The sequence below is a fragment of the Zingiber officinale genome, chromosome 7B (assembly GCF_018446385.1).
Source record: "Zingiber officinale cultivar Zhangliang chromosome 7B, Zo_v1.1, whole genome shotgun sequence".
NCBI lineage: Eukaryota > Viridiplantae > Streptophyta > Magnoliopsida > Zingiberales > Zingiberaceae > Zingiber > Zingiber officinale.
In genome coordinates, this window is record NC_055999.1 from 118,960,113 (window position 1) to 118,984,326 (window position 24,214).

The following is a 24,214-nucleotide window of genomic DNA, read 5'->3' on the forward strand; positions in this document are numbered from 1 at the left end:
GTTTAAGTCCTTGTGCTGTACCCGTAATTTTGGTGCCTAAAAAGGATGGATCATGGAGGATGTGCACTGACTGTAGAGCCATCAACAACATCACAATTTGGTACAGACATCCTATCCCTAGACTTGATGATTTGCTTAATGAATTGCATGGTGCTTGCTTCTTTTCTAAAATTGATTTGAAAAGTGGGTACCATCAAATTAGGATAAGGGAAGGGGATGAATGGAAAACAGCTTTCAAAACCAAATATGGATTGTATGAATGATTGGTAATGCCTTTTGGATTAACTAATGCACCAAGCACTTTTATGAGACTTATGAACCATGTCTTATGAGAATTTCTTGGAAAATTTGTGGTAGTATACTTTAGTGATATTTTGGTATATTCCAAGAGTTTTGTAGAGCATATTGCACATTTCTAATCTGTCTTGCAAGTCCTTAGAAAGGAAAAACTATATGCTAACTTGGAAAAGTATTCTTTTTGCACTAATCATGTGGTTTTTCATGATTTTGTCACTAGTTCTAAAGGAGTGTAGGTTGATGAAGGGAAAGTTAAGGCCATTAGAGATTGGCCAACTCCTAAAACTGTGAGTGAGGTTAGGAGCTTCCATGGGTTGGCAAGTTTCTATAGGAGGTTTATGAAGGATTTCAGCACAGTGGCAGCACCCCTAAATGAATTTGTCAAGAAAAACATGGGTTTTAGATGGGGAGAGAATCAAGAAAATGCATTTCAAACACTTAAGGATAAACTCATACATGCACCCATTCTTGCTTTACCTGATTTTTCCAAATCATTTGAAATTGAATGTGATGCATCTCATGTGGGTATTGGGGCTGTTTTACTTCAAGATGGTCATCCCATTGTATATTTTAGTGAGAAACTAAGTGGCGCCACTCTCAACTATTCCACTTATGATATAGAATTGTATGCACTTGTTAGAGCATTGCAAACATGACAGTATTATCTTTTGCCTAAAGAATTTGTCATTCATAGTGATCATGAATCTTTGAAGTATTTGAAAGGGCAAGGGAAGCTCAACAAAAGGCATGTCAAATGGGTCGAATTTCTTGAATAATTTCCTTATGTGATTAAGCATAAGCAAGGAAAGGTAAATGTTGTAGTAGATGCACTTTCAAGAAGGTATAACTTGTTAGTTACACTTGAAACTAAATTGCTTGGCTTTGAACATATTAAAGAATTGTATGTACATGATAATGAGGTTTTCCAATTATATGCTGCGTGTGAAAAGAAATCACAAAATGGGTTTGTTAGGCATGACAACTACTTGTTTAAGAATAACCGACTTTGTGTGCCTAAAGGATCCATGCGTAAATTGCTAGTTAGGGAAGCACATGAGGGGGGGTTTAATGGGACACTTTGGGGTTCAAAAGACCTTAGAAATGACATTTTCATTGGCCACGCATGAAACACGATGTGCAGAAATTTTGTGCACGGTGCATTGTGTGTAGAAAAGCAAAATCTAAGACATTACCTCATGGACTTTACACGCCTTTGCCTATTCCTAATTTTTCTTGGACTGACTTGTCTATGGATTTTGTTTTAGGGCTACCAGGTACCCAAAAAGGTAAGAACTCTATTTTTGTGGTAGTTGATAGATTTTCTAAGATGACACACTTCATACCTTGCCACAAAGTGGATGATGCAACTCATGTGGCAGATTTGTTTTTCAAAGAGGTGGCAAGACTTCATGGCATGTCTAGGAGTATTGTTTCAGATCGTGACACCAAATTTTTAAGCCATTTTTGGAGGACCTTATGGAACAAGCTGGGAACAAAACTCCTTTTCTCCACCACATGCCACCCACAAACTGACGGCCAGACTGAGGTGGTAAATATGACACTTTTTACTCTTCTTAGAGCAATTATTAAGAAGAACATTAAATCTTGGGAAGAATGTTTACCTCATGTTGAATTTGCTTATAATAGGGCAGTCCATTCTACTACTCAATTTTCTCCTTTTGAGATTGTTTATGGGTTCATTCCACTAACACCTCTTGATTTGCTTCCTTTACCTGACACTTCTTCTTTAGTTCATAAGGATGGCAAAACAAAGACAGAATATGTGAAGAAGTTTCATGAGCAAGTTAAAACTCAAATTGAGAAGAAAATGGAGCAATATGCAAATCGAGCCAACAAAGGGAGAAAAAGAGTTGTCCTTGAACCCGGTGATTGGGTGTAGGTTCATATGAGAAAGGAACGGTTTCCTACCCAAAGGAAATCAAAGCTTCAACCAAGAGAAGATGGACCATTGCAAGTGTTGGAAAGAATTAATGACAATGCTTACAAAATTGATTTGCCCGGTGAGTATGGTGTCAGTGCAACATTTAATGTGGCTGATTTGAGTCCTTTTGATGTAGGTGATGAAGACCTAAATTCGAGGACGAATTCACCTAAAGAAGGAGGCAATGATGTGAGCCCAGAAGAGGTAGGGGTGTCAATTCGGGTGGGTCGAGTCGGGTTGAGTTTTTTTTTTTTTAACCCAACTCGAACCCGACCCGAACCTGAGTTCAACCCAAAACACCTCAACCCGAACTCGAACCCGACCAACCCGATCAACCCGAACCCGACCCATATAACCCGAAAATCCGATTCAAAACGACTTTTTTTTTTTTGATTATTTTCCCTATAATTCTTCACTTTTATCTCAATACTCTATCATTATCATACAAACATGATATTAATATACATTAAAACATCTAAATTTTTAAAATAAAATTTGATTTAACCCCAAAAAAACCCACAAAACCCTATATTTAAGCCAACCCGGGTCAACCCGAACCCGACCCGACCCAACCCGAAATTTTTTTGCTCTCCAACCCTCCAACCCGAACCCGACCCGAACCCGAAAATGCCCAACCCGAACCTGATTTTTTTCGGGTCGACTCGGGTTGGGTCGTCGGGTCGGGTTCATTTTTGACACCCCTAAGAAGATGTATTGAAGGGAATTGGGGGACCCATGACGAGATCCAAGACTAAGAGAATGAAGCAAGCTTTGGAAGGCTTAATAATGAGGCTCAAGGAAAAGGAGGATCAATGCACAATGAAGGCAACAACTAAATGGATCACATTCCTTCAATTTGAAAGTGAAATTGGACCAACATTAGGACCATTCTCATATGTATTTTTGGGGGGATTTTTCTAAAGTGACTTTTGATGTTCTTTGTGAATTTTTAATGTATTTTTGAGAGTTCCTAAGCTAGTATCATAAATACCATGCATGCATGGTTGCATTAAGCTAGTATTAGGGATTAGTGGTTGCATTAGTGGATAATAAATACCATGCATGCAAGCATGATATTTATTGCATAATTAGTGCATAGTGGATCTTAAGGGATGTTAAATAGGAGAACTCTTATATGGAAAATCAAGTAAGTTTGAATGAAAATTTTAGTTTCTCTTTGATGAGAGCTTCATTCTAGTTCTTAGGCAAAGAACTAATTCTGATCTTATCAAGACAACTTGTGGCGATCAAACCCCATGACTTATCACTCATCTTCTCATCTTGCTTGAGTGTGGCGTCAATACCCTTCCCCAAGCTGAATTTCAAGGCGATTCATTTACAAAGTTCTTTGAATTTAAAATTACACAGAATTTAAATTCAACTTACAATAGAGATGACCTGAGCGGATGATTTCAGGCTGCCAGTAGGGGTTGGTTTCTGTTACGTACAGAAGAGCGGACTTAGTCATCGAGCGGGCAGATCAGCCGAGCTGTAGGTCACGCCCCCAGAGGAGTCCCTGCCAGACAAAAATCCGACAACATATCCCCTGTACCGGTGACAATATGAAGCATCACTACAAACAAAATATACATCAGCCACATGCGGCTGGAATATTTATATACACAACCACGCAGTTATAATAACAGCCCACACGGCTGGAATGAAACAATCACAACCACGCAGTTATATATAAAACAGCCCACACGGCTGTACCAAAAACCAACACAACGGAAAAACGAAAACGGAAAGCCCACACAACACAAATAAATACAATGCATGTCGGCACGGCTTAAACACAAGTACAACACCAAAACCTGAAGATAGCCACATGGCTAAACACAAATACAATGCCAGAAATAATAAAAAGATATACAAAAGAAAACAAGTATGGTCTTCGGATGTGACGTAGGACCCGGCAGACATGATACTCCGAGCGACACTCCAACCATCTACCTGAAAACATAAGGATATACATGCGGTGGTGAGTATAGGTAACTCAGCGGGTAATAGACAAGATAGTGCATGGTCCATAAACAACATGGAGATCACAAGTATACAGTCTCAGTAGGAAATAAAGAACATGATCATACTATCATAATCAATGCACCTAAACATAACTGACATAATAACCTGACATATAAACTGTACAAACCACAACTAATATAACAACAGATACATACCCAATCTGGAATCGACACATGGTACAATGATCAGTAAACTCACCGGATCTGCAACAGATATACCCGTGATACCTGTGCAATATAAGTACGACTGCATATACATGTAAAATAAATGACATGTATGCAGCATGGCAACCAAATGCAACAACCATATCTCAATCAAGTGCAACAACGACAATCACATGCAACTAGTATCTACTAGGCATGTATGCAAATGCAGATGCACCGCGCATCAAACGCAGGAATAATAACTGCGTATGCATGCTCGATGGTCACCCCCGACACCTCTCCAGACACCACGACCCCAGTATGGCCGAGAGGCTTGGGTCCGTGACAACTGTACTACCCTCCAGCCCACTATATAGTGGTCGAGGCGGACAATCCACTAGTAGCTATCTAGCTACATAGCATCAGGGTCCCTGACTGCTCACAACGCCGGATCTCACTAAACCTCGTGACCGGGTGGCACGACAGGACGAGCGACAACTGCTCTAGCTACCACTACCTATGAGTGGCCGAGTGTGCGGCGCTAAGCCAAACCAACTGATGACTCTCTCACCACAAGGGAGACAATGGTCATCAGATGCAATGAATGATGAACATGATATATATATATAATCATCATCCATGCAACAACCCCAAACCTCATAAATACCTCCAACATGAGTATAATCGTCATGATACCTCCAGGTATCCCACCAAACATATTTACCCACTACACATGTATAATCAACCAAAACTCCAATAATCCCACCAGACACATGTACACAAAAATATAAGTACAATCAACATGTATCCTCCAATAAAAACACAACGGACATGTGTATATACTCCAAACATACAATCAACACAACTCCTCCAAAAGTACATGACAAATACGTGTGTACATACAACATGCAAATGCACGGTCAACAAGATGACTCCTATAACACATACCCACCTATGTACAGTCCACATCATATACCCAATCAGCATGGTAATACCAACAACCCGACAATCCCTACAAGACATACTCTACACGTGTAATCACAACAGAGTAGATATCAAAAGTGAAGACTGTATATGAATTACATAGATCATCACAAGGGTCAAGCATAAGTATCATGCAGGAAAAATAGCAATCGATCATGATATAAGATAAAGCAGCCTAAACCATCACATAATAGCCATGCACTAAGATCAAGAAAAACTACGCAGAGACCAAGGAAGAAATACCCGCCTTAAATCTGTCGATCGTGATCCAGAAATCCCACGTCGAGACACTCGTCTCAAACCAAAGTCCTGCAATCATATAATGTATTTAGCTAGTTACATATGAAGTAAATAACTAAACAACTTCCCCCACCTAATTAAAATAATCCTAATCAAATATGATTAAGGATTAATCCTCCAACTAACCTTAATCATAATACAACCTAATTAAATTAGGTTATACATGTTACATCTCCAAAACTCCTCCAAATCAATAATCCAATTTTATCCAACATCGTATCAATATCTCCCAATTCGATAATCATCCAATCAACCTATCAACCAAATTATCAAACCACAATCAACCACAAACTCCAACATGATTCATCTTTAAATTCTCACCCATATGCATAGTTTCCAATCCAAAACAAACCTTAATCCATCCAACACATACCAATAACCATCATGTTTAACTCTACCTAATGATCCAAATCCAATACAATAATAGATCCATCCTTAATCCAACTCCTAAAACCAAACATAATCCACAACCATCAATTTCTACAATTCATCTCTACTAATCCAAACATCAACCCTACATAAATCTAAGCAGAACAAAACCCCACAACCCATAGAAAACCCAATTTAGTATCATACTAATAGAATATCCAAAGTACAACACTAGAAAGGCACTGACCTTGAAGTATGGCAGCAATTCCAAATTCACAGCCCCACAAGGACCTGCCAACCGCCACCAAGAATTCCCACATCAATTCTTTCCAAGATCAAACACAAAACCTAATTGCAAAGCAAATTTGGTTTGCTGAACCTTAGTAAACAGAGTCTTACTCACCTCAACCAAGCCTCCACCTCTTCATCTGAAACCCTACTCAGCCGCAAGAATGCAGAGGACAATGATCGGTCAAGGAAAACCATCGAGTTGTTCCTATGTCTTCCCCTAATCCAAAACAAGAGAAACATCACATTGGAACCCTATAAACCAAAATCTTTAAATCCACAAGATTTTTTTCCTGCCGATGCTTACCTCAATCATCACCTACAGCCGGCGTCGCCCGATCTATCCCAACGTGTGATGGCACAAGTCGCCTCCCTCTGGCCAGATCCAGGAGGAAGAACAAAGGAATTCGATCGATCGGAGATGATGCGAGTCAAGCACCCCGCGTGCCCTACCCTCTGGATCACTAGCGATCGCCCGTAGAAGACAGCCACCAGAACGCCTTCTCAGCCGGAGATGGCCGGTACCCTTCGACATCCAGCAGCTCTTCCTCAGGCGACTCGGCGAGGCTGTGATCGCGGTGGAGAACGCGCACCGACGGCGTCGGGCGTTCGCGCGAGAGAGGAAGGGGAATCGAGAGGGAGAGGGAGAGGAAGAAAGGAGACTCGGCCGGCGTTGGGCTGAGATGCGTCAACGTGATCGGAATGCCCACTGTGCGGTGGCTCAACGTCGCCGGGAGAGTAATCGCCGGAGAGGGCAGTGCGTGAGGGAGAAGGGAGAAGAGGAGAAAGGTTCGGGGGTTGAGGAGAGTGATTCGGAAATTAGGGATTATAAACTTAAGTTTAGGTAATTAAAACCTAAGTTAATTCCTCAATCAAATCCCACTTTAATTGGGTATTCCAAATAGACTTTATCCGCGTCTGCCGATCTATCCCCTCAAAACCCTCCGTACAAGCTCCGAAAAATTCCCAGAAAATTTCTAAAAATTTTGGAAAAATCCAATAAGATTTTTCGTCCAATAATATTTATTATCTAATTTTCCGATATCTTACAGGGTTGGTTTCTGTTACGTACAGAAGAGCGGACTTAGTCATCGAGCGGGCAGATCAGCCGAGCTGTAGGTCTGCGTTGCAGAGGGACTTGAGCAGGTCTACAAAGCGGTCTTGACAGAGCGGTCTTGATAGAACAGTCTTGACAGAGCAGGTCTTGATAGAGCGGTCTTGACAGAGCAGGTCTTAACATAGTCTTGACAGAGCAGTCTTGACAGAGCGATCTTGACAGAGTAGTCTTGACAGAGCAGGTCTTGACAGACCAGGTCTTGACAGAACAGTCTTGAAAGACCAGGTCTTGACAGAGCAGCCTTAACAGATCTGGCAAAAGACTGACCAGGCGAGTAGACAGATCTGACGAGTCGACTGATCGATCGGGCGGACGAAGAGACCGACCGGGAAAATTGATCGAGGCCTGCGAGAGTCGCAGTTTCCTTGAAACAGATTTGCCCCCACCTCCGGCTGTGCTTCAAGGCTTATTCGGGTCATCTGTTTCCCAGGATACAACGGTTTGACCGTGATCCCCACCAAGCACTGGTGGTCACGGCGAACTGAGTGGCACCCGATCACTATCACGAGCACTCTGCCGAGCAGGAGTAGCACTACAGAGGAGGGGAATGAGGTGGATAGCTTTTGCTTGCTTCGCTGCGTGTGTGTTCTCTGCCTTTGATCGCAGCCTCCTTATATAAGAGCTCAGATCAATGACAGCGTTAATGGCCATTACCTACTGTTTCACTCATTATTACTCGAACGTTTAGATTCTGTATTAATCTCAAACTTAATGCATCCATTACAGCAGCAAAATGTTTACGTAGCAAAACGTTGGTTGTTCCACTTGGCGAATTTTGCCTTGACCAGTCCGGCATTCGACGCGCGCAGGTCGTGCCCGCACACGAGTCAACATAGTTCAGTGCAATCCATACCCTGGATTTGCATCCCCCCTGTGCATCCACGTATGAAAAAGAGCCTATCCACATGCATTTATTCACATTCTCAATGCATGCGAATCAATATAAATCAATCATCATGCCATGAAACTCCCAATGTGAGATTAAAGTCCCATTCACAATGAAATCTCTTTACTCTTCCACCTCTTCTCCATTCACTTATATTCAACACTCTCTTTATATAGTGGCTTTGTAGCGTACGTGCACGCTTCTCAAAGCATGTGCATGCTTCTCAAAGCATGTGCACGTTTCGCAAAGTACGTGCATGCTTCTCAAAGCATGTGCACGCGTTTTCCAATTGTCCTATGAAAGGACAAGTCAGGAAAGTGTCCTGACACTTTTCCTTAACAGGGTGTGCAAATCCCTGACATGACATGGAAGCTTTCGCCGTATGGTTTGTCTGTTAACCATGCCTTGCTATTAGCGTCATCAACTCCTAGAATGATACAATGCGCTAAGCAAGGAGTCCCATTGTTTGACCGAGTGGGTGAGCCGCTCGGCTGGGCTTCCTCGCTCGGCTACTCGAGCTTGTTCTCCACGATCGTTCGATTCGGTAGGTCGTAAAGCAAGGGGTCTCGCTATTTGGCCGAGCGGGTGAGCCTCTCGGCCGCGATTCCCCTCCTGGCCGCTCGAGCCTGTTTTTCTCCACGGTCATTTGGCTCGGTAGATCGTCCCTTGTACAATCGAACAGGCGGTCCGGTCAGACTAAGCCCTTGTAGGGTTGTCACAATTGCGAACATCTATCTTTCTCTGTAGTTGTTCGGCTATTGGGGCGTTGCCTATCTCCTGGCCGGACTAGCGATCTGGTCGGACTAGCTTCCAAGCAACACCTTGATCCTGGACTCTCTTTTTGCTGAGTGAGCGGTCATGTTTGATCGAACCCTTCAAGCTCGATCGACCCGCTCGGCCAATGTTGGTGACCTGACGATTCCATACCTTTGATCACTTTTACTTTGACCTCTATATCAACTGCTTTTCTCGTCTTTGACTCATCCTTGATAGACTCCTTTTACCACCGCATCAATGAATATAGAATCTAAATATGATTTTTTTTTTTTTTTTATTGTTTTGGTGTTTTAAGGACCATTAACTAGTTTTGACCCAAAGGAACTTGATGGAGTAATGATGCTATTTTATAATAGTGCTTTGGTATTGTACGAAGTCGTCGTTAAGTTCAAGTTTTATCATATTAAGTGGAATAAGATATATAGATCTTTTTATAATATATTAGTTTTATCTTTTATTATATTATCTATACTTCAATAAATTTTACCTTACTTTATTATTGTTAATTACATTTTTTTTAGTTTTTTATTCGATGTGTATATTTGTCATAATTTTAAATCGCCCAATTGGAGTATTTATTATATTTGTATCATCTTAATCGTATAAGTTTTCTCTTAATAATGTAATTTCAACTCTCTAATATTTTCATTTCTTATTGTCCATCATCATATGTTCACAAAATTATTTTAACATCTTTATCTCTTTAACTCTCATCTTCTATTCATATGTTCGGATTATAGTCCAATATTTAATGTCATATAACATAACAAGTATAATCATTAAAAATAATATTATTTTGATATTCATAATAAATGATATTTTTTAGAGGTTCTTTATTTTGACAATATAGTAGACTAAGAATAATTATTCATGAAAGAAACTAAAAAAATTGCTAAGAATGATCATTAAAACAGTACAATTTTATGAAAACTCCACGAGCAGTGAAGTAGCTCAACATTTCCTATGAACCGATGAACCAAAGGCACCAACATTGTTCTTCTTATTGAGATTACTAACTTAATACCTGGTGTGTTTCCTAGATTCCAACCAAAACAAACTAGTTGAAGGTAATAAATAGCTTTTTAGTCTAATTAATCACTCTCCGATGGAGATCGTTGCCCAGTCACATGAACAACCTTTTTTGCTCGTTATTATCGCAGTTACTATGCTCCACATCCTGTTCCTTAAAAAGCTACAAAGGTTCTTTGGTTACAGCAATTACCACAGCTCAGCAATCAGACATTAGAATATACTAATTTTTCATAAAGGCCAAACAAATTAATTCTCGAGAGTAGATAATTACAAGGATCCAGTTACAATGAAATTCTTTACTTTCTTATTATACTATTAGTATGATTTGGGTACATAAGCAGAGATGGATGATTCTAATAAAGTTACTGGGACGGATTGACTGAGATACTGAGACGAATATATTCATCTTTTATCAGCATTGGAACTCAACATTGGGCAACATCTAATATTATCATAATCACTGAAACAATTTTATAAGATCAAATAATATTTAAGAAAACATTGCACTGGCCATTCTCATGGCCTCAAACAATGAACAATAAATGAAAATAATAAATAGAAGGAAAAAAAAAACACTCGCAAATAAATCAGGTCACTAAATTAATTAGCCTTCTCGTTGGTGTCAGACATACGGCGGCGGCTTCGGCAGCCCGACGATGTCGCCGCAGAGCAGAGCGTTGGCCGGGATGTCGGACTCATCTCTCAGCGACCGCGCCGGCGACTGGATGGTGAAGTAGAGCTGCTGCCCGAGGTACCTCCTCTCCCAGAGCTCCGACCTCAGGTTCCACATCCCGGCGTTGTCGAACGTCATCAGCACCGCCGACCACGACCTCTGGTACACCTGTATCGTGTGCCGGCTCACCGCGTCCATGTTGTTGTACACCTTCCTGCTCTCCGGCGTCCACTTCCCGTGCCCCATCCCCACCGGGAAAAACGCGTAGCCATCGATGTGGTACGCCTGCGTCGTCCTCTCTGGGTTTTCGAACACCACCTCCACGAAGGTCCTGAACGTCATGTTCAGCACGTTGGGCGCGATCTCGATCGCCGTGTTTTCGGCCGGTGGCTCGTCGCCGATGATGTCGTACTTGAACACCTTGCTGGCGATGCCGAAGTACTCGGCGAGCTTGAGCGGCGTGGCGGTGTCCTCGTGGGAGACGGCGTTGAGAGCGTACCGCCGCTTCCCGTTGACCTTGCCGGTGGAGCTGGCTATCTTGACGGTGCGGGTGATGTTGATGCTGCCGTAGTGGTAGGAGCCCTGCGGGTTGGGGCGGGCGGCGCTGGCGGTGAGGTTCCACCGGAACGACCTCCACTGATTGAACGACCACGACCACCCTTCTGGAGCCGGCGGAAGGTCCTTCGACGGCGGCGTGCTGGAACCGTTGTAGCGGATGATCCCGGTGGCGGAGATGCTGTACTTGGTGAATCGCGAGGACGCCACCATGTAGTAGTCGCCGGGGTTCTTGTCGGCGGTGACCAGGACGGAGAGGCACTGCCCGACGTGGACGTCGAGGGCGTCGTAATTGTTCTGCACCGTGTGGGATCCGTCCATCTCCACCAGTAGCATCGAGTGGGACTGGATCCGGAAGTTGAGGGTCACCTTCAACCCCACGTTGCAGACCCGGTAGCGGTAGGTCTTTCCGGCCTCCATGAAGAAGAGCGGCGGCTCGTCATTGCCGGACGCGTCCTTCCCTGAGTGGCCGTTCATGAGGATGCCGGCGGGGCGGCCAATGGTGTTTCCGGCGTCGAGATTTTTAGCCAGGATCTTGTGGCTCTTGGCGTACCAATCACCGATGAGGACGGTGTAATCGTCAGCGGGGTCGTCGAAGGGCACCGGGATGAGGAGGCGGCTGTTGACGCGGAGACCGCCGAAGGCGCCGGCCGCCTTCTGCATGCCGAGCGATGGGAAGTACATGAAGCTACCGATCTGGTCCTTCACCTGAAAATGGTACGTGAAGTTCTTCCCCGGCAGGATCGGGCAATTGGTGCCGGCCACGCCGTCTTGCCACGTATATTTTCGGTGCTGAATTCCATTCCTGATCATAGCAATTAAGAAACAGAGCAAGAACAGAGCAATTAAGAAACAGAGCGAGTTCGATCGCTGGAAATTTTAAAAAGGAAAACAGATCAATGGATATGACGACGGAACCAGGTGAAGAGGAAGGGCTCGTCGAGGTTGTTGAAGACGCTGACGATGACGTTGTTGTTGGTGGTGGAGTTGATGTTGGGGCCAGGGAACTCGCCGTTGATGAGGATAACCTGCTGGGGGACGCCGAGGGGGGCGATGGTCCCGTAGGAGACGTTCCAGTCGAAGTAGATATAAGGGTCCTCGGAGCGAACGAGGCCGAGGAGGAGACCCAGCAACAGCACCAGCATCGTCGTCGCCGACATAGGATGGATTGAAAGAAGGGGAAATCTGTGGGTGGTGGAGGAGAGGGAGATGAAGGGGAGTTTTATAGTCCGAAGGTAGTAATGTGGAGCGCGAACGCCGGTCGGAAAGCTTGCACTGCCTTACACGTCGTCAGTCGAATTCTGCTTTTGGCGGGTAAATAGGTCAGTGTGACTTTGGCACGTTGACTTTTAAGTGGACCGCTACGTGGTAAAGTAGTTACCGTTCCGTTCTGTTTTTGGTTAGTTGATTATTAACATCAAAGTTTGGTCGGATGGGAGGGCTTATAGCTATTCAAAATATATAATTATAATAACTGTTATTATTTTATATAAAGTCTTTGGTTAAACTAGCCTTTTATATATATATATATATATAAACTAAAATTTTAATGAATTGTTCAAAGATAGACATATAAATTTATGACCCATTATTTTACTTTTTATTTGTCTTATCATTTTATGTGTTTATCTTTTAGTATTTCACTGAGATTTTTTTATTGAATATATATATATATATATATATATATATATATATATATATATATATAATTATTATGCTACAAATTATTATTTCCTACTAGTTGTTATATTTTCTTTTTAATTTTTTAAATGTAACTTTTTCTTTTTTTCCTTTGTTCTCACTGAAACAATTCGTTCTCATCTAAATTCACTGTACAGTTTCGCCCAAAAGCCACTCGACCCGTCGCCTACCATTTGTCCACCGTCGGCATCCTCTGGCCGCCTAGACCCACCCCAATGCTATAGCATGGGGGGAAGGTGAATCCTTAGGGGGATCACGACATGGATTCCAGCCGCGATCGCTGATGGATTTCGATGAGTTAGGCACGGAATCCGACGTGATCTGGCTTGATCGCGGTCGGAATCCAGCCGCGTTCCGGCTTGATTGCACCGAATTCTAGCCACGATCCGGCTTGATCGCGGTCGGAATCTGATCACTGTTAGACCTCGCCCCGGTTCACGGCTGGATTGCAATCGGAATCCGGTTGAAATCCTGCGCGATCCGGCCACCACGCTAGCGACTGGATTTCAACAGAATTGTCGTCAGGATTCTGGATGCGATCCGGCCGACGATGGGCAGGTGGCCGATGGCAAGGCTGGCATGTTCACCGCCTGGCACGATTGACACACGAACGGTGATTTCGATGAGGAGAGAAAATGAGGAAAAAAAATGTAAATAGAAAAAAAAAAACTGACATGGCATGTCGACGTAATTAACTTTAATCAAGTAGTTTTTCACAAACTGAACGTGGCTCATTGAAAATCAGTTGATGGAAATAAAACATTTTTTTAACTAAACAAATACAGTGTGGAGTTCAAAATTGATTGAACTATATATGAATATTAATTTAATAATTGAAATGAATCCTACATTTTAAGCTCTAAATCCTTTAATAAGCTAATGATTTAATAGTATATGTAATTGAATTTGATAATTTATAATATAATTTATTAGTTCTCATAATACAATTTTATAGCACATACACTGTAATTTTATAAAATAGTTCATAAACTCAATGTCTTTAGAGAAGATTGCTAATTTGTTATCCTATCTCTTTCTATCTCGAAATAAAAATTGGTAGCATTTATAATAAAACTTAGTAACATTTATGATATAATTTAATTACACATAATAAATCTGAACGGTACCAAAATACAATTTAGTGGCATATAAGATATAATTATTACTATTATATAATTTCCCAGCGTTTTGATGTCGTGAATAGAGAAATAGAAATATTCCTCTGCACGATCAGGTTAAAATTGGTTGAACATTGCCAGAAAGTCTCCTTGTTAGTGACTTAGTTTCAGAAAAGGACACAGGCGAATGGATAGTCTCCTTCAAATAATGACTTAGTTTCAAAAAAAGGACACAGGCAAATTAAATTAATCTACAATTGGATATTGTCTAATGTCTGTAAGTATCTAAAATTGAAGGGGGAAAAAGGAACAAGAGAAAATTCATCCTAGATCATGAGAAAGATGAAGTATGTCCTTTGATAATCTTTACTCCAATAATTCTTTGTGGAATTAGATCTTTTTGTTACAGTGATAGTTTTTCCTTTCACTATAACTGACCTAAATCATGAATACTCTTCTAACAAAAGAGAGTTTAGTTCAACAAACAAACCACACCCATTGCTTTATTTTCCTCATCGGAACACCTCCTCGTCCATTTATGATTTGCCTATCTTTAGAGATGTTTTTTTTTCCGGTTCAAATTGCAAAATTAAATTGAAAGTTTATATTCATTCTGAAATTTTTACTGAATTATGTCAATTTAAATTGAATCGATTAAATGTAACAATAAAGTTTTTTCAAAAGCCTACAATGTGATCAAGGTGGTAAAATGATGAATACGTTTGCCCATAGTATCTTCATCAATTTGTCTTAGGATCAATACGGAGGAGGTAAATCACGGATGACAATTAATTTTTGGAATAGTGATTAGCACATAAGGAAAGTATTTATCTCGACTTTACCAAGATTCGAACCCTAGATTTTATGATGATACCTCATGTGCTAATCACTAGATCGTCTGAGAAGACAACCTATAATATGATTAAGTGTGAAAGGGAAGAAGACCCCACGGGTCATCTGTGATGATAAGTGATGATATATTTGTCACATGAGGTCATGTGATTGAATTGTAAGACTATCAGGGTGTAAATTCTTGAACCCTGTACAACTTATTTCCCCACCACTTACCCTCTTGATGATCTGAGATTGAATACGATGAGAGCACAAGAATAAGCGATTTCATCTTCTATCATAAAATGCCAAAGGAAAGAAGGGGAAAGGGTAAGATTTTGGAGTGGCAAAAAGGTTAAAATTAAATTTGTCATTTTTAAATGCTCTGTTTTCTTCTTCGTCGCGACATTCTGGGTGCTCGGATGTCAGTGGGACGTGTAGTGGGTAGGGCCCAGAAGACGTTAGGGGCAGGGTAGACCTGCTACGGGCAGCAGCCTTAAGGCGGGAGCGACGAGACGCGATGCGATAGCTGACCAAATGAGGCTCAGAGTGGAGAAGAAAAGGGCAGAAATATAATTTTACCACAGGTAAATAATTATTAAAATGGAATGAGATGTTGTTTTGATCATAAATAAAAAAGAATGTTTTTTATTATTCCAATAAAAATGAAAAATTTGGACTTCCGATTTTGGACACTCCAAATCGCATGCATTTCCACGGCGTTTTCTTATAAATACTTTTCCTTCTCCCGATTCGGGCATTCCTCGACTTCCCTCACCTTCTCTCCTCTCTCGTTCTCGAATTACGAGGTTCTGTTCCAGCTGGCGAACTGGTAAAACGATGGCAAAAGCTGGCGCCTTTTCCACTTTTGCTCCTATGCGCCACTCGCCTTTCGTCGCCTTCCTCTTCCCCCTTTCAAACTCGGATTTTGGCGGTCTTCTAGGCCTCGTTGTTGCAGGCTAGGCGTGGAGCGGTCTGAGGAGGGATGAGCATGTACGTCCGTGACCCCTGGGGCGGCCCGCTGGAGCTGCAGGGTGACTCCGCCACCGACGACGACCGGAGCCGCAACCTCGATCTAGACCGGGGGGCGCTGTCGATGACGTCGCGGCAGCTGGACGAGACCCAGCAGAGCTGGCTCCTCGCGGCGCCGGGGTCCCACGGGAAGAAGAAGAAGAAGAAGTACGTCGACCTCGGGTGCCTCCTCGTCAGCCACAAGCTCTTTCTCTGGACCGCCGGCGCCGTCGTCGTCGCGGCCGCGCTCGCCGGACTCATCGCCATCATCGTCAAGACCGTCCCCCGGCGCCACCGCCTAGAGCCGCCGCAGGATAATTACACCCTCGCACTCCACAAGGCGCTTATGTTCTTCAACGCCCAGCGATGTGAGTCCTCGTTGACGGCCTCTTCGGAAAAAAAAAGGAAGGGTTTTGACCGGAGAAAAAAACGTTCCTTTTACGCCTGATTTCTTTTGCAGCGGGGCCGATTCCCAAACACAGCAATGTATCGTGGAGGGGGAACTCCGGTTTGAGGGATGGCCTCTCCGATCAATCGTACGGGAAGAATCTCGTCGGAGGATTCTACGACGCCGGCGACGCCATCAAGTTCACCTTCCCCGCTTCCTTCGCCATGACCATGCTCAGTTGGAGCGTTATCGAGTACAGTACCAAGTACGAAGCCGCCGGAGAGCTCCACCACGTCAAGGAGATCATAAGGTGGGGCGTCGATTACCTGCTGAAAACCTTCAATTCTTCCGCTGACACCACCGATAGCATCGTTGCAGAGGTAAAGGAAAGCAAAAAAAGGACATTTTTGTTTCTAGAAGGAAACCCTAAATGGTGCTCTGAAATCTTTAGTTTTTGCAGGTTGGGCAAGGTTCTGCTTCAGGAGGAACTAAACAAAACGATCACTACTGTTGGATGAGACCAGAGGACATTGATTACCGGCGGCCGGTTGCCATCTGCTGGGATAGGTGCTCTGACCTTGCCGCAGAGGCGGCTGCAGCTTTAGCTGCAGCTTCCATAGTGTTCAAAGACGACAAGGCCTACTCCCACAAACTCGTCCATGGCGCTTCCACTCTTTGGAAGTTCGCCTCTAGATACACCAAGCACAAAAGTGTATATACTGGACAATGGGATGCCGCCTCCTACAATTCAACTAGTAATTTTGATGAACTTATTTGGGGTGGAGCATGGATGTACCTCGCAACCGGCAATGCATCGTGCCTCTCGGTTTCGACTAATCCCAAGCTCGCCCAACAAGCTGGGGCATTTCATGGCGGTCCTCAATATGGAGTTCTGAACTGGGACAACAAGCTCCCTGGTGCTCAAGTGAGTAGCAATTTTATTGTTTATGCTTCTTTGAAATGAATTCAATTCCACTTTGATACATATTCATCAACTTACAATGAGGTATGCACTGTTCCTTGTTGTTTTATCTGGTAGTTTGTTCTCTTAAACAAACTTATGATCTTAACATTATAGTTAAAGGAATGTGAGATTGTCTTCAATTTATAGTCATCTTTTAGTTGAAAAGATGGAAGTATGTATGCAGAAAATTCACATAGAATAGGAAGTAGAAGCTTAGATATGCCCAAATTGTATCAATATTCAATATCTATGTGGTAATGTCTTTATGTTTGGGATGATGACTAGAACAATGACGTTTGAGATGTCAAAGATACATTGTGTTGAAAAAGAATGATGCAATTAGCAATGTGGTTGAGGGGTGTTTGCCGCGCTCTAGAGTTCGTAGATGGTTAAAAAGGAAATTTTTAAGAAGTGATACATGGAAATTGTACAAAAAGGGGAAAAAAGAGAGTAGATTTTTAAGTGTTACTGTAGTATCTTGTCACAATTCCTATCTACGTAATTACTTTACAAATGTATCAAGATGAATTTTAGAACAAGATTGTGTTGAGTCTTTTTTTCTTTTGTTTTGATAGGTTCTTCTTAGTAGATTGAGGTTGTTTCTGAGTCCCGGTTACCCCTACGAAGAAATACTAAAAGCTTTCCATAAACAAACTGCCAATTTCATGTGCTCATATCTTCCGGTTTTCAAGTCCTTCAATCGCACAAAAGGTTAGATAATCACAATCATTTGTCATATTAACTAATCCACTTTTTTTGTTCTCTTAAAAATTCTGAAGGTTGTGCTCTTACAGGTGGTTTAATTGAACTAAACCATGGAAATCCAAAGCCTCTTCAGCATGTAGTGAATGCTGCATTTCTTGCAACACTCTACAGTGACTATCTCGAAACAGCCGATGCTCCAGGATGGTATTGTGGTCCTAACTTCTACCCTGCTGGTGCACTTCGTGACTTTGCTCGCACTCAGGTTCTCGTGCTCGGTGCCTTTGACTTATGTTATCGCTCAGTAATCCTAGATTTCGACATAAGTTTAAATGCAATTCTGCTCCATGTGCAGATTGATTACATCCTGGGCAAAAATCCACACCAACTGAGTTATGTTGTGGGATTCGGCACAAAATATCCTAAGCATGTTCATCACAGAGGAGCATCAATTCCGAAGAACAGGGTGCATTATAACTGCAAAGGAGGGTGGAAATGGAGGGACACCAGGAAGCCTAATCCAAACACAATCGCCGGTGCTATGGTCGCTGGACCAGATAGGCACGACGAGTTCAGAGATGTTCGGTCTAACCGCAACTACACTGAGCCAACACTCGCAGGCAATGCTGGATTAGTTGCTGCCCTGGTGGCTTTGTCTGGAGGCAGAACTGGAGTTGACAAGAACACTATGTTCTCTTCGGTTCCCCCAATGTTTCCGAATCCCCCACCACCGCCTGCACCATGGAAGCCTTGAGAAAATGTTCTGTAGTTCTTGTTGCTCTATGTTATATTTCTTCCATCCATCCCGATTCTGCGAGATATAGCAAGTTATTAAAGATCAAATGAGTGTGGAGCTGAGTGAAGCACCTCAGTTTTGCATCCTTTTTGTTAGATGTCTTGCCAATGTTGTACAGAGCCCCTATTAGACTCAGTGTGTGAACTAATTTTCTCTCTTCAGCTCAATTTATTTTTCTGAAACATGGTAAGCTTGTTGAAAATTCTCGAAAATATAGCAAGCTCATCAAAACCATGTTGAGTCGTTGATTTATTTCTATTTAGTCTTGTACAATTTCAGTGAAGTTTAGAATGTAATCTACTGAAAACTTGTTTTTAGTTGTTTTTTTCCACTCAAATTGGAGAAGTAGAAGGGCTGTGATTGTGACTATAAGCTGCAGTTTGGTTTGATCGATCTTTTTGAATTCACTAATAGAAGCTTTTTAGTATTCAATTTGTTCTTCCATGTCCAGGAAAAGCTCATCCAGTTATCACTTTAGGAATGCCATCTCTATGTTCCTGATTCCGTCTTTGTGAGGCTTTTTGATTCTAGGCCATGGCCAGATGTGCATGGAGGGGATTGACTTGTGTAATGTTCTCAGACATAGGCAACTGAGTTAGTTATCACACTGTAGATTTATAAAAAAGGATTAGAGTTGATTATAGACGAAGTTGGTGGAAATAATTTTTTATACGGTAGTCTGTTTAATTTTCTAATTTATCTCTTTATTAATGATTGTGGATGTTCAGAGTTGGTGAAATAACACCTTTTGCAGAAAAAAATATCACGACTCAAACCAAAGTTGTTTATCTCTAGGCGGTGAAGTCACTGGTAATGGTTCCTGATCTCATTACATGTTATAATTATTTTGTCAAAATTTTATTACTTTACTTTGTTACATGTTTATACTCTGATTCACTTATTTGCATGTTATTTTGATGATGAATGTCAAAGAGAAGAATTAAGAGTTTAAGTTAGAAAAATATGGAATATCAGAAGAATTTAATCCTAAAAATGATAGAACAAAACCTAACTATCTTATATGTTTTATCTTTTTAGTTTTGTATATTTTTTTCCTAACTTTAACTTAGGTTGTCATTTCATCAAAAATGAGAAGATTGTTAGTGTAATTTACACTAATGGTCTAATTAAAGTTTTGATGAATGACAAATGAGTTAAGTTAGGAATTATCTTGATTTAACGCATTTACCGAGTGCACATGTTTCGGAATGTTCGATTCTCAATTGGCAGTCGAGATGTTCGATTTCTGACTGGAAGAAAGTCCAGTCGGGATGTTCAATTCCCGATTGGCAGTCGGGATGTTTGATTCCCGATGGAAGAAAACTGGATGTGCAATTCTGGTAGATCGGGATGTGCGATTCTCAATTGGAGAAGATCGGATGTACAATTTCGGTAGATCGGGATGTGCGATTCCCGATTGGAGAAGACCGGATGTGCGATTCCGGTAAATTGGGATGTGCAATTTTCGAAGTCCGGATGTGTGATTTTGGAGGTAACTTTACACTTGGTAAGTAGAGGTAAGTTATTGGAGGAGAGTAACTATGTGAGGACACATCCCTATTTGAAGGGACAGTAGGCATCGATCCGATTTAGGTCCATTTCGGAAACCTAAATCAAGACTTTGACTAGATCCTACTCTCAGGGAGACAAGATATAATTACTACTCTTTACTATGATTGTGCTAACTCTGTTTTACAGGGTACACCTTGTATTATTAAACTAATATGTTTTACAGGACAAAAGGGGCACAAAGGTCTCGGGTGAACAGTGTCCGAAGCGCCTTCTAGGTGAAGGAAGGTGCCTTCCTACTGTTCATGGAAGGCGCCTTCAGTGCTGTGGAAGGTGCCTTCCACAGGATAGATCTTGGACCTCATCACAGATAAGGCACAACAAAGTCGGTGATACGGTGCATGATAGTGGGGTCAGATAGCAGATGTGGTCGAAAGTCAAGCCCACAGGATGGTCAGAAATCCAGCCCACGTGGCGGTCAGAAGTCAAGCCTACGTGGCGGTCAGAAGTCAAGCCTACGTAATGGTCAAAAGTCCACCTACGTGGTGGTCAAAAGTCTGGCCTACGTGGTGGTCAAAGGTCCAGATTACAGGACGGTGCAGGTTGGACATAAGTAACATTCAGGGATTATGCCTACATGGTGAGTAGGAATTCGGAAGGTAAGATGTACAAGTTAGGACTTACGGGATACAGGTAAGGAAACACAGGTTAGGATAGGCGGCCTAAGGCTTGCAGGTTAGGACTCGCAGGATAAGACAGGCAGAACAGGAGACACGGATCAAGACATACATGTCGGGATATACGGACCATGACTTACAGTTCAAGGCAATCGGACTAAGGCTTACACATGGGTCAAGGCGCACAGGTCAGGACAGGAGGACTAAGGCTTACAGGTCAAGACCGGAGGACTAAGGTTTACAGAGCAGGGCTGTGCATATGGAACAAGACTTGAGGAACGGTAAGGAAAGGCCTCGACTGGCAGGGCGGTAAGCGCAGGTCAGGATTTACCAGGATCTATCGAATGACAAATGGAGGGTTGGACGTACAGATCTGAATTTACGGGGCGACAAACATAAGCCAGGAAACAAGCCAGGGAATGTGTCGGGGAAGGCAGGTCTGTGCCCACAAGTCAATATTTGCAGGTATGAAGACCCATGTCAGGGTTAACAGACCAGGGCGTGCACACACTATACAACAATCAAGCCAGAGAATCGTAACAACCTGTTAGAGAACAATCACTGCCTGTCAGAGAATATGCTAACGGTCTAGGGTTCATTGCCCGTCGAATCCTTATCAGACCTATAGGGGGACGCTATGTGTCATTCACTGCCAGACAAATCCTGACACCCGACATTTCCTGACACTCGTCAGATTCCAGAAGTACCCACTGTCATATAAAAATGGAGGTTTTTTCCCTTACGTAGGTACGCTCACTCATCTTTACACATTCGTCCTTTACTTCTCGTACTTTTCACTGTGCTTATGGAGAAAAAGTACCTGACTTGAGCGTCGGAGGGCCTGACCGGAGGATTTTTTCCCTGGTTCTTGGTCTCTAACGTGAGGGCGGCTTGTCTGAGTGTGTGCAGAACCCTTGCCTTATCGTCCTCGTCATCACCCCCAGTCATCCGTCCGTGGGAACATTTTCAGGAGGTACCAAATCGACAAGGCATCTTCGCGACTTTCCGTCAACACCGACGACAGCACAGCCGACCTCCGTCTGACTCAGCTTTCGGACGGGATCAGTCGGGATCAGATTTCTCAGGTTGGAGGTGTCTTCAAGGTCCTTGAAGACGTTTTCCACATCCCTCCTTATAAGGGCTTCTCGACCCAAGCTTCAGACACAACTGACATATGAGCTTCTGCATATTCAAACAACTTTTCGATTGCTCTGGCTTTCTGTTACTACTTTGTTACGTCTTTGCTACGCCCGACTGCCACGGAGAAGCTAACCAAACACCGAGCTTGAGCCAACCAACTTCAAACATTGTTTGGTAATTAAAGTTTTGTATAACATTTAATTTTTGCAAACGGGGAGTGTAGCGTATTACACTTCTACGATCTTAATCTCCTCTTTTGGTGGTTTCGGAAAAGAAATTTAGTGGATTATCCATCGATAGGTCCGCGGGACCTTGGTCTTGGAGTAAGAGTCGCCGAACGTTCTGAACCAAGTAAAAATTGCTTGCATTAACTGTCTTTTACTTGCTTTTCACTTTCGTCTTTTCCGCTGTTTTTTTACTTTGATTTCAAATCCAAAACAAATAAAAAAATAAGTTTTTGAAAATCATGTGATTTATCCCCCTCTCACGTGTGACTCGATCCAACAGTAGTGTCTATTTTCCTTAGGGGGAGGTTGGTGTTGAAACCCATGATTAGCTTTCTAGCACATCTCCTGATTATCCTGATAACAGTCTTGAGTGTTGTGAATTCCCGATAGATGGTAAGTACAAAAAATGGGAACCCACCAGCGGAGCTTGGCAAATGAAGTCCGGACTATAAGTATTCCATGGTAGTTTTGATGCGATCAACCAAGTCAAGTTATGTCTTGTTGTCTTTTGATGCCTTGTGTCAAAGTGTGTAGGAACTTAGGAGTACAAGAAGTCGAATGAAAGACACAGCTAGCGAGATTGATGACAAGAAAGAGAGTCGACATGCTTGGTGCATCCAAGGGGCGAGGCACTGCAGTCGAGTATGCTGGCAGACGAGAAGGAAGCGCGCGACGTTTTGGAGGAACGAGAAGTCGAAGCGGAGGGTTACTCAAGGAGGCCGGAAAATGAGTTTAGATGAGCCCTATTCTGGATGACTGAAATCTTCTAAACCAACGAAGCTGGAATGGAGAGAAATCGGGCAGTCAACAAGATGTTGACTGTTCGGGCACCTGAACCAAGTCCAGGTGTTCGGACAGTCCGGACACCCGAATCCCCTGGGCGCCCCTGGGGGCGCCTCATCTAGGGGGGCCATATCTATGCGGTCTGGGCACCCGGGCTTGGTCCAGACATCTGGACCAGTAAACTTGTCTTTAGCAAGCCGTTGTCATCGTGGATAAAGGTTTATCCACACCCTGATGCCCAGACCCATTCCAGACTCCCAGAGCTGACCGACCAGCAGGCTATTAATATAACCCTTGTTTTCTCTTCTCAAATAATATATTCTGTACTTTAATTCTAGTTCTGTTTTTAGTTTACGAGCCTAATTTTTGTGTACGAGGCTTCTCTGCCCCCGATGTTTTGTTCGAGAAGGAGATTCGTCTACTGAGCTGAATTTTCTTGGAGTAGCAATTCTCTGATTGCCAACCAAGTAAAAAATCTATTTGTCTCGTACTTTAATTCTATTATTCCTTTTTGTTTAAGTGTGTAATTGTGCTAAGCCTGATCGAGTTGAGAAAGGTATTTGTTTTATATTGTGTAGGACAATTCATCCCCCTTTTGTCGACCACAAGGGACTAACAAGGACCTCCACACATTAGACCATGTTTGGTCTTTAATCTTGATGATGGGGCTGGGGCCCCTACTTGGGTCTTTTAGGTGGAAGAGGAGGGAGAGGGGCTCGGCGCTTTGGGGCAGGGATAGGAGTAGGTGCGACCACCTCCTTCATCCGGGCGAACTGTGCCTCTTATAAGTTGATATACTTGGTTGCCCTTCCTAGAAAATGGTTGAAGTCCCAAGAGGATTTCTTGATCAAGGACCGAAAGAAGTCCCCATTTGTGAGCTGTTGGGAGAAAGTACTCACCAGGATCTCCAGCATAGTTGAAGGGGCATCCGTGTCTACTTAATTTAGCTGCTTGATATATGCCCTTAACGCCTCTTTGG

The 24,214-nt window shown here is 42.7% G+C and overlaps 2 protein-coding genes across 3 annotated transcripts; one reads left to right on the plus strand and one right to left on the minus strand.

Annotated features, from left to right (window-relative positions):
- Positions 1–10,782: 10,782 nt before the first annotated feature.
- Positions 10,783–12,548, minus strand: LOC122004807 (L-ascorbate oxidase homolog). Its single transcript, XM_042559635.1, has 2 exons — positions 12,307–12,548; positions 10,783–12,193 (listed from the first exon to the last, which is right to left on the minus strand). Exons 1-2 carry the CDS (start codon positions 12,546–12,548, stop codon positions 10,783–10,785), a joined length of 1,653 nt encoding a protein of 550 aa, XP_042415569.1.
- Positions 12,549–15,822: 3,274 nt separating this feature from the next.
- Positions 15,823–19,182, plus strand: LOC122007247 (endoglucanase 9-like). 2 transcript variants are annotated; one of them, XM_042563075.1, is made up of 6 exons: positions 15,823–16,417; positions 16,510–16,817; positions 16,889–17,362; positions 17,977–18,112; positions 18,196–18,368; positions 18,459–19,182. In XM_042563075.1, the coding sequence occupies exons 1-6, from the start codon at positions 16,024–16,026 to the stop codon at positions 18,855–18,857; spliced, it is 1,884 nt and encodes a 627-aa protein (XP_042419009.1). In that variant the 5' UTR covers positions 15,823–16,023; the 3' UTR covers positions 18,858–19,182. The 2 variants fall into 2 exon arrangements, with proteins under 2 accessions (XP_042419009.1, XP_042419010.1); XM_042563076.1 differs by having other exon boundaries at positions 15,824–16,417; positions 16,898–17,362.
- The last annotated feature ends 5,032 nt before the right edge of the window (positions 19,183–24,214 follow it).